The sequence below is a fragment of the Papaver somniferum genome, chromosome 5 (assembly GCF_003573695.1).
Source record: "Papaver somniferum cultivar HN1 chromosome 5, ASM357369v1, whole genome shotgun sequence".
In the NCBI taxonomy this organism is placed as follows: Eukaryota; Viridiplantae; Streptophyta; class Magnoliopsida; order Ranunculales; family Papaveraceae; genus Papaver; species Papaver somniferum.
Window position 1 is genome coordinate 11980457 of NC_039362.1, and position 11754 is coordinate 11992210.

Below are 11754 nucleotides of genomic sequence, written 5' to 3' on the forward strand. Positions count from 1 at the left end.
CGATAAGAATCATGCGTCAACTTGGTTTTATTCAAGATTCACCCGATGAGGATTATGTACCTCAGTTCAAGCACAAGTTGGAAAAGTGCGAGGCTGACGAAGCGGGTATAAAGGTGGCTTATGAACCTGAAGTTGATGTCAAGCATTGGAATGATAGATACTCTAGGCTTGTATACATCTCATGGTGGGTGCATGCGGATGAAGGTCATGAGGCAACACCGGATTACGTCGAATGGTATGAAGTCTTCTCCCATGGTAGGGTGATATGGGTAGATCCGACTCCGGGTAGGAGGACCAACAGAGCATCCACCTCTTCTTCTTCTCAAGTCGACAGTAGAGATGCTACTTCCATTCTGACACTAGTGGTGAGTATTTAATTTTGTAATTGTGTTATTCATCTACATATAAGAGAGTTAATGTGAAATTGTTTTTGAATGCATATAGAGGGAGCGAATGAAGCTTCTTGTCAAGGCTTTTTGTTGCTCGGCTGACAAAGGGGAAGTGATGGATCCTACGGAGCAATGCCGGTAGCCAACATCATGATGAACATCCCTTAGAGGTACAAGAAATTACTAGAGAAGATGTCGGTTCCCCAGAGGGTGCTCCTCCTAAGAAAAGCCGGAGAGTTAGCAGGTTAGAGAGGCAGTAAGGTGGTGGTCGAGGTTGAGATGGTCGACTTCAACTTATGTTAATTTTACTTTAGGAATTGAACTTAAGTGTGTGTTGAAACAACTTATGTGTTTGGTTTGGAGTCTTTGTTTCGAGTGATTTTATGTTTGGTAAATCCTGTGTTTGTTGAAAATACTATGTTTTCAAGTATGATCGTTAGAACCATGTAGTACTCGAATGCAGACAACATTTCCCTTCCTCATACCAAGGGTCGTCATCTTCGTTTCCTAGTACTTTGACGACCCTAATTGTATTTACCACTTCAACACACAGAGTCGTTAATATCCTCAAATAGAGATCTAACGACCATTTTCCCAAAACATCCAGGAGATGGAAAGAATATTTCCGGATAGAGTCGTCAGTGTTTATAATGAAATCAATGACGACCCTTGGTTAACAAAATATATCTAGGAGGTTTGAATTTATTTGGCTAGAGTCGTTAGCTTTTCCATGTCAATGACGACTGTTTGTTGGATTTAGGAGTCGTTACTCTGCTATGGATACCTGTTGCCATTAAAAAAAAAGCTTTCATGAGGTTGTTTTCAATTGATTTTTCACCTTGATATGTTCCTCTACTTATAGAATAATTTGTAACGGCTATTTTTTATGGGAAAAAGTGTATAGAAAAAGAGTCGTTGGGGTTTTTACAAACAGTCGTCATTGTATACACTATCAATATGACGACTGTTGTATAATCCACTACAGTCGTTTAGGTATTTGAATATATAACTGACGACCCTATGTTGAAAAACCTTCCAGGAGACAACCTAATTTGGACCATTAGAGTCGTTAGGGTATCTGAAAATACCAATGACGACCCTATGTTGGGAAAACATTCAGGAGACAACCTAATTTGGTCCATTAGAGTCGTTAGGGTATCTGAGAATACCAATGACGACCTTATGTTGGGAAAACATCCAGGAGACAACCTAATTTGGTCCATTAGAGTCGTTAGGGTATCTGAAAATATGACTGACGACCCTATGTTGGGAAAACATCCAGGAGACAACCTAATTTGGGACATTAGAGTCGTTAGGGTATCTGAAAATATGACTGACGACCCTACAATTAGTAAAACCTTCCAGGAGACCACCTAATTTGGACCATTAGAGTCGTTAGGGTTTCTATATATATTAATGACGGCTCCAAGTTGGGAAAACATCCATAAGTTTAACTGATTCTTATGCCGCAAGATAAAACGCATTGTATTCATTAGGCACTCTTCAAAATACAAATATTAGGGTTCAGGATACAACCATTATCAAAAAGTATGCTTAAAAATGCAATGCATAGTTTTAAATGTACATCTTGTCTCACGATTCATCGCCCATGTCTACGTAAACCGGGGTTGGTCCCATAGCATTCCAAAGGTTCATTCCATACTCGTACTGATTTGTCCACTCCTTGGTGTAGTCTTCCCAATCACCATAGGCCACCCTAATTGTTTGATTTGAACAATTACGCACATATTCTCTTTTGCCTTGGAAATAATCCATTCCTTGACCTCAACCTTTGTTTTCCACGTCTACATTAAACAAATAACACGTTCATTATAAAACACTAATTAAACAATTTTCGTATGGATATACATTGACTCAAACAATAAAAACGTACCAAATCGGTCATATATGCTTGGGAGGTATTCGGGCTGACAGTGTCGAGGGGTTCAGGTTGAGAGCTCACCCGTACAACCAACTACAGAAAAAGAACAACAAAATCAGTATAGGGTCGTCACTCTGTAAGATGTTAATATGACGACCCAGACAGTCGTCAACATAATTTACAGGTGAACGACTCTTTAAGTCGTCACCCAGATTTTCTGTAGAAAAACGACCCTTTTCTCGACGTATGACGACTCTTTTTTATAAAGTGACGACTCTACATTGATAGATATAACCAACTCTGCCCAGTTTTCACCTTGAATCGCCACCTTGTATACATATAAAATAACGACTCTAAGAGTCGTTCTCTGGTACATATGAAGAGTCATTTGGTTTTAATCTTTACGGATTAACGATTCATGTTAGTGGTTGCATTTATTTTTGAATTTAACTCAAACAAATGTGGTTGAGGCAGTTTGGTCGCTCCATTTTATATACAGAGGCCCATATCTCACCTATTCCATATCAAAACCCAAATTATCAACCTCCTCTTCTCCTTCTCATTTAATTACATTTAAGAGCAAAAAAAAAGAGAAACATCATGACTCCATTCACTAATGAATAGAATTGTGCCATTACAAGAGCTTGGAAAACAGTCACTAACCACTTTGAAAGTCTAGACAAAGACATTGATGAAACATCGGATGCTTGGTGGAACCGCGTATTCATCGTTTTTGTGGGATGGACGGAAATTGCAACTCAAGGTCTTTGAAACAAGTCAAGGAACGGTTCCAGAAGATACAATTCGAGTGTGATGTTTTGAAAAGAGAACTTAAGGCTGTTAGGGAAGCCTTTCCGGATATGCTGAGTGTTGTAAGAGTAAGTATTTGAATAAGAGGTAAAACTTATAAAAAGCTTTGATCGATACTAACTAAGTATATTTGCATTTTCAGTTGGGGAAGGCGTATCGCTATTACGAGGAGCTTCGTGGGGAAAAGTTTGAGCTCCACGATTGCTACTTTATCTTGGATGGCACTAGATATAACTACGCCATATATGATTAAGTGTATAAGTGCACCTTTATTATCTATTGTATTTCATTTCCTTCAACGCAACGTTATGCGAGATGTATGCCTTTTACGATTCAATGAAATGATTCTATGAAATCAAAAATTATGAGAATCTAGTGCAAGGGTCGTTACTTTATATAACTAATCAAACTAACGACTCTAAAAGAAATTAGTAATTGATAGCTAGGATCGTCATTTCATATGGATACATGTATTATGACCCTAAGTGTTACTTTTTACAGAGAGTTTTGGTTTTAGAGTCGTCTATGTGTAAACAAAACAACAGAACGACTCTAAGTGACCTAGTTAAAAAGGGTCGTCAATGTTTAGCACACTACCCTAACGATTTTTCATAACCTGGAAAAGTTGCAGGTTTGGGTCGTTATTGGTAGTGTCAAAATACTGACGACCTCAGAGAGTCGTTTGGGTATACACCCCCCAACTATGACGACCCTTTCTCTGAGTTTTTCCATAGCGTGGATGATTCGACCACTTGGAGCACCATTCAGACAATTTGAAGAGTATAGGAAGTTTACCTGATTGTTTTGGCCTTGGGGTTCCTCATTTTGAGTGTTGGTTCCTTCATCTTGAGCAATGGGATCTTCATTCCAACCATTGTTCATGCCTTCCTCTATCAACATCTCCTCATCAAACATCCAACCCATATCATTAGTTGAGACAATCTTACCATCAACACAATCATTGTTGTTATTTGAAGCTTCACCAATCTCATTCCCTCTACTTGAATCACCCATTTGTAAAAACCCTAGGTTTTCCTCTCAAAACTCCTCCTCTTCTTCTCAACACATAAAACACATTTTCCATAATTTTTTTCCTAAAATCAGATTTTAATCTAAATACACTTACCACACTAATCAAACTAATTAATTCCTAATACTAATCATATAAGGGCAGTTTTGCCATTTAGAAAATATTTTTTTAAGGGGTGACCCAAATTAGGATTGGGTGACCTTTTTTGTCCCGTAGTGCATGGCCCCCAATTAGAAGTTATGGCCCCCAATTAAACTAGGAAGATTAGCTTTCTGTGCTCCAATCGGCGGTGGTCCGCCCATTACTAATTCCGGAGCGACTTTATCAAGACCACAACCCAGTGCTCCATACAAGTAAAACTCAGCTAGCAAGTGCTCGAGATTCAAAGAAAACTGCAGCAAATGGACGTCGTCCACGTAAATTGCAATTGGTTCTACTGATAGAGGAAAACCTACCGAGTCCATGATCGAAAACATGAGCATGAAGTATACATATTTTAAGATGGAAGTGAGGATGCTGAGATAATTCTTCTTCTTTGAGTACTCAAATTTATTGTGACTAAGGCCGGGTCTAATCGTAATCCAAGATTCAAGCTTTTTCTTGGATCCACGTCACCAAAATACATCGCCCGGGCGTAGTGGGGATCCGAGATTCATAGTAGATACGCGTTTTGAATCTGCACAGCACGCATTTTCTAACTGCGTGTCATTGGAAAACTCAAATACGGCAGTTCCTAACAGCGTATTGACCTTGTTGACCGGTCAACCTGCGGTTTCAAAGTGCGTGGTCAGGAGAACCCCTAAATGTTACAGATGCCACACTCCTTCTCTTTTCTTACTTTCTCTCTTAATCCTCCCATAGAACATCACTTCTCATGGGTTGATTGAAGATGATTTAGTGTTTTCTAGCCTAAAATATTTGGTGATATTTTTGGGAGATTTCATCAACAAATCAACGCAAGGTATGAAATTTTAATTTTCATTGATTTTGTTGATTTTGGGTTTTTGAATTTAGTTATAAAGGATTGAATTCGATGTTCTCCTATGTAAAAGCTTGATTATGTTGTTATTGAGCAGTAGTGAAATTTTTGAATTGATTTGAAAAAAATGGAATGTTAACTTAAGGTATTATTCATGACCGGAGCAAAAAATTTACGGATGACACATATAAAGAATGCAAAGCAACACTTTCTGGAACGAAAGATTCTGGGACACGTATTCAAATTCTTAACCCTGTTAGAGTTCTTGGTCTGTTTAAAAGAATACTGGATCAGGTATGTGCTTCTATTGATGATGGTTTGGGTACATAAAATGGTAGTGAATCCCTTTCGAGATAAAATTCTCAAGCAAGATATATGACACGATTCTTTAGCTTCATTCTCTATTCCTTGCACTTCTTTTTTTTCTGTTGTTAATATTCCTTATCTTCGTATTGCAGGACTGTGAACTGCTATATCTCAGTGACATGCCTGAGAAACTTATTATCACAGACATTTTGGTGCCTCCTATAGCTATCCGTCCGTCCTGCTTTCGTAGGTGGAGGAACAACAAGGTTGGTTATACATGGTTGAACATTCATGTCTTTAGTGCTGCTGTTTGAGTTACTCGTGATAATTTATTCTATGTGCTTAATTAGTGAATTGATTATCAATTTTCTTTTGCGGCAGTAACGAAGATGATATCACTTCTAAACTTAATACCATTATTCAAACAAATGCTTCCCTCCGACAAGACTTAGATGGCAAGAAGTGTATAGATCAGAGCATAACATGGTTTACTGTTTGCTTTTCAGTTTCTCACTACATTTTTCAAAATATTATCGCAATAGTCTGATTAGAAAAATTACCGCTTCTTGTTTATTTGGTTCTGATGAATGTCTTTTATGCTCTAATCTTAATAACACTATTCCTCGACTTGTTCAGGATGCTTGGGAATTACTCCAAGTTGAGGTTGCACAATATATTAATAGCGAAGTCCGCAGTGTCCCGGTAAGTATGTTGTCCTCAAAACCATTACGAAGGTTCGTCCAACGTCTCAAAGGAAAACAGGGACGCTTTCGTGAGAACTTGTGTGGAAAACATGTTGAATATACTGCCAGGACTATTATTTCCCCTGATCCCAATCTAAAAATTACAGAGGTTTCTTGTTGTGTTTAGCTTTGACTTTCTTTAGTTGTTGCATACTATCTTTGTTTGTGCACATAATTGGCTAACACATCTGATGAATGGTTTGTATTTTCTGTCTGTTTTTAGGTGGGCATACTTATATTGGTTGCTCAAACCTTAACATACCCATAACTAGTGTCCCATCAAAACATAGAGAAGTTAAGGAAATATGTGGTAAATGGTGCTTATAAATATCCAGGAGCAAAATCTATTATATCTGCTGACGGCTCAATGACGTATGTGCTATTGTACTGAGTATATCTAAGAATATGTAAGTACTGTTGAATTACCTAAGAATATCTAAGTACCGTTGATTGCACATAAGAATATCTAAGTACTGTTGTATTTTGTTTTCTATAGTGTGTTATCCTGTTTTCATTAAATTTTTCCGTGGTAATTGAATTACCTGATCCTTCTGCAGGCTTCTGGATCGTGGTTATAGACGAAAAAAATCATGTTTATGGACTCAAATTTGGTGATATTGTAGAAAGGCATCTGGAGGATGGGGATGTTGTGTTATTTAATCGTCAGCCTAGCTTGCATCGCATGTCTATAATGTGGCATAGGGTATTTGCATCAACATCTTGTTTGAATGTTACACTTTGTTTAATTTGTGTTTCTTTGTTCTCTTCGTCTCATGTTGATTTATTGGGAAATGCTTGTAGGCGAAAATAATTCCTTGGAGAACATTGAGGTTCAATGAATCTGTTTATAATCCATACAATGCTGACTTCGATGGTGATGAGATAAATATGCATGTTCCTCAAACAGAAGAGGCTCGCACAGAGGCTCTCATGCTGATGGGGGTAATTGCTCAAACTTTGTCCTTCAGATATTGTTGTGAGTTTCTATTTGGTTGTCGATATTCCTTTTTGTTAGATTTGTGACTATTTTATCTTTATATGTTCAGAACTTCATATCGATTTAAATTATCTGATGTTTGTTTGCAGTGAATTGCACATGAATTCTCCAATGAATTCTATTGTAACTTTCCTGCATCTGGTTGATTTTTGGGCAGCTTGTTTCTTAGTAGATATAGTTAGGGGACTGACAGTGTTGTTTAATTTCATTCCGATATACCTTCACTAACAATTGTTAGTTAACTTTTTGGTGCTTCTCATTCGTGTTTAGTTCAGTTCTTTTAAGAAATTCAATTTCTTGTTTAATCTAATAGTAACATTGTGATATGAAACCAATTAGCCGACTGAATGCTTTCATGATGTGCATGGATGATACTGATTGCTAACATGTAAACGTTTGATGAAGACTGTAAATGTACTATAGATAGTTTTTTTTTACATCAGCTTTTGACTTCTTGCAAGCAAGTCCATAACAAACTTTTATTGATGCATATGTAGAATTTTTCACATGTCTTGTTACATTCCTGCAAAGCATGAGTATGATAATGCTTATACTGATCAGTTGCTGTTTTGACCTTGACCAGGGTCAAACGCTTAGAATTGGTTGATATTTAATTGCATATTTCAATTCTATATTGGAATTGCTTAGCCTTCTAGGTTGCACACCAGTTATTCTGAACCATCAAATTGGCGTACAGACTGAGGTTTGTACCCTTTTTGTGTTCATCTCCCTCCTCCGTGTCCTTCAATGTTATAATCAAATTTGAGTGTGTATTTCTAGAATAATTATCAAGCACTTACACATCCCTAGTTATTTTATTTCCTTTTCAATAAACTGTCCACATAACTTTCCTCTACATCCCTGTAATTGTTTGCAGGTGCAAAATAACTTGTGGACACATAGAAATGGAGAAATTTTGGTCGCATCTACTCAAGATTTTCTAACATATTCCTTTCTCATTACACGGAGGGATACACTCTATGATCGAGTATCCTTTGCGCTTATGTGTACCTATATGGGTGATGCAACAGAATCTGTTGATTTGCCAGCACCAGCTTTAATTAAGGTTAGACAAGGCTTTGTTATGCGCAGTTACAGATATCTTGACCCAAAAATGGAGAAATTTTGGTCACATCTACTCAAGATTTTCTAACATCTTCCTTTCTCATTACACGGAGGGATACATTCTATGATCGTGCATCCTTTGCGCTTATGTGTACCTATATGGGTGACGCAACGGAATCTGTTGATTTGCCAGCACCAGCTTTAATTAAGGTTAGACAAGGCTTTGTTATGCACAGTTACAGATATCTTGATCACCATTCTTATTCTTTGTGTTTCGTACCTATTCGTGCTTGTCAATGTATTATGAATAACAACTGTTATGATGCTATTGTTCAAGGTTAATTTCTCTCTGAGTTTTTGCTTTGGTTATGAAGAACCTCAAGTATTTCCCTTAACCTCCCATGTGTATGGGATATCAATCTTTTTCATGCAACACTCCATTCTATCGAATATATAACACGTTTCAAAATGCATAAATATAATCTTATTTGTATAGAACTCAATGCTGTCAAACAAACAAACATCTTATAAAACGTGTCAGAAACATGATTTTTCCATATTTAAGTTAGAAAAAAACATTGTTATATTCATTGCACCTTTTAATCATTAGATTCCATGACTGCGGATATGTGGTTCAAATGGATGAAAATGCCAAGCGCAGCTTCCTTTTTGCACAATAGTTGGGATTCACTTCTCAGTCAGTTTTTTGCAAAAAGTCCCGGGCTTGTAAAATCTTTTTCACTTAGATGCTAGTAGTCTTAGCTGGCCTTATTAACTGTGGTCTTGTGTATATGCTTTTTCAAACAACAACATGAAAAAAAAAGGTTGTTGTTTTGAGTTGTTCCTTAGTTTTTCATATAAAACTTCTGTTTGAACTAATTGAAGCGAAATGGTTTTTCACAACCAGTAGAGCTTTGGACAGGGAAACATCTATTCATCATTCTAGTTCGCCCTCGTGCTCAGATGAGGGTCTATGTGAATCTTACTGTTTGATGTAATTTTAAAGTGGTAAGTAGAGTATCGTTCAAACTCGGACTTGTAAGATTCGATTTCAGACTTAATAAAATATATACAATAAGTTGTCACAGTATCGAGAGGTACTGAGACTCAGGATTCCACCAAATCCCATTCATGCGACTCAAATAATAATTCCAATCAATTATAGTTCAAATAATAAAAATATGGACTCTTGTTCCTTGCCAAAAATAGATTTTTGAAAAGCAATGACTGTAAATCAAAAGCATGATGTATCAAAAATACATAGACCAAGCATACACCATCAAACGAAATCACACCCTTTCAATAAAAATCATAAATCGATTAAAAATCAATGCAAATAGTCATAAAAGAAATATTAGAATTACCACATGTGTGAAATAGGGATTCCTCCGTCATCCTAGTGTTAGGGTTTAGCTTCTCATATCAAAAACAGGCTCAAAAGAATAAATCATGGGTCAAAAGTTGTTTTTATTGAAGAGGTGATATGATTCAGTGAATATGCAACGACGTACTGGCGTTACAGAGTTCACTGTTACAGGAGGTGTGGCTAACTGAAGATAAATGTGGTTGTTCAGCTGTTACAGACAGAAATACTGTAGCAATGTTGCTAATTTGAGACGCTGTTCTTCGTTGCAACGCTTGTTCTTCAGCAGCAGCAGAGACATGCTTCCTGTAATCACTGATTCTCGCCTCCTGAGCTCTCCTCTTGACCCCAAACTCTCGACACCCCTTCTACATGACCCAAAAAATCTTTTTATACACCACAGGACGATTAAATCTCACCCAAATCGCTTCGAAATCTCTTCTTTCCTTCCTTGGCAGTCACGGCAATAATTCCTTCCAGAAATTGTTTTACGCATTTCTGATCTCTCCCACTTATATCAAACTCTTCCTTAGATAGAATATGTACCTTTGGAACGAATTTCTTGCCTTTAATCTCTCTGAATATCCAAAAACAAACCCAACAGGACCGTGTTTCCTTATTCACCTATGTTTCCCTTTTCCGGCCATTCCAGCCCAATTCGATCGATCCAATTGCTTCTAGTAAACTTGTCTAGCCATGAGAAGTCCAGCCCAATCAATTTCCGGTGTTGAATCTCTTTAAAACTTCCCAAAGCTTCACGTCCAAAATCTGCAGACGTGAAGTTTCTTTTCCCGCCAAATCTTTTTGCATTTGAATTTTGAAGAAGATGACCTCCCCCTATCCAGTTCTGGTGTCCCTTTAGCACATGCCCGAAATGGGTCACCCCTTATCCAAAGTTAGAGTTTGTATAGTAATTTTCTCCCACGAGCACAAAAACCGTTTTTCGAGCCAATTTCGCCGCAAAAGCTTATTTCTCCAAAAATACCTACAGGGACATAAAAAGCCATAATAAATATAAAATCGAGCACTAATAATATATACAATTGAGATTATATAAGACACAAAAATGTGCCTATCACTGTTACGGAAAAATTTGCTTCACGTCGTCCGGTATTATTGTCATCTCTCCAAATGGGAGATGAAACGTATCGGTTTCTGGCCAAAATCGTTCCCTGAAGGCAGAGACTATAACACTATCATACTCCGATTGGTTATGCTCAATTCCAGGCCCTAATCCTGAAGCTGCCACTAGAGTACGAACATCACCACATTCTTCACCTATTGGCCAATAACCAGCCCTTTGACGCTTGAGCAATTCGTTTGCCCTTGCATGGTCCTTAAAAAAATACAAACATATTTTTTTAAACTAAGATTAATGAAATATACATAAATACAAACGAAAAAAAATCAAAATAAATTATAACAATGTGTTAAGAGAAACATACCCTAGTCGCACAGACTTTTGCGGCCCAGGAATTGGTATAACCAAATAAGATTGAGGACTTATCTGGTGCCTCGCCCCAGGGACATCCATTCTTCTTATGTAGAAATATCAAATCTTTTCCTGTAGGAATATGCAACCCTTTTGGTGCGGGTTCCTTTCTCGGCTTCTTTTCTTTAACTGGTTTGGCTCGAGGTAGAGTTGTATCTACGACAATTTCTTTTCCCTTGTTTTGTACTCCCTCTTCATCATTTGCTTTCTCTTCCTCATCTTCATCAATTTCTTCCTCTCCCTCCTTTTCATTATTTCCTTTTTCTTCCTCCTCTTCACCGGATTCATGAGGAATTACTTCCTCTTCTTCAATTTTTTGATCATTATGCTCACCTCCTTCTAATTCAACCCCAGAGTTACTTACGGATGGTTCTCTTAACCTAATCTCAAACTTATTCTTCTTCTTCACATGGTCACCTCTATGATCTAACCCTAAATGCTTTTCACCGCGAGGGGTGGGTGTATGATCAATCAGAGTTAAGTTATTCCCTCACTTATTCTTAACCCTATCAGGATTCCTACACAAGCAATACATTTGTATGATTTATTAAAGGTTGAACAAACAAGATACAAACAAAGAAAATCAATATATATTGAAAAACAAAACATACGGTTGGTAATGAGATCTCAAGAACAACCGTATAAAAGATACGGTTCATAATTTTTCAAAGTTACAAACCGTGTAAAAGAAACGGTTG

The 11754-nt window shown here is 37.3% G+C and overlaps 1 protein-coding gene across 1 annotated transcript in view; it reads right to left on the reverse strand.

Moving 5' to 3' along the window:
* The window catches only part of LOC113278767 (desiccation-related protein PCC13-62-like), an 8607-nt gene extending 4032 nt beyond the window's left edge, over nucleotides 1-4575 (reverse strand). Inside the window, exon 1 of the mRNA XM_026527519.1 lies at nucleotides 4381-4575. Within this exon, the coding sequence (XP_026383304.1) occupies nucleotides 4381-4575 (195 nt within the window). The remainder of the gene's footprint in view (nucleotides 1-4380) is intronic.
* Between the last annotated feature and the right edge of the window lie 7179 nt (nucleotides 4576-11754).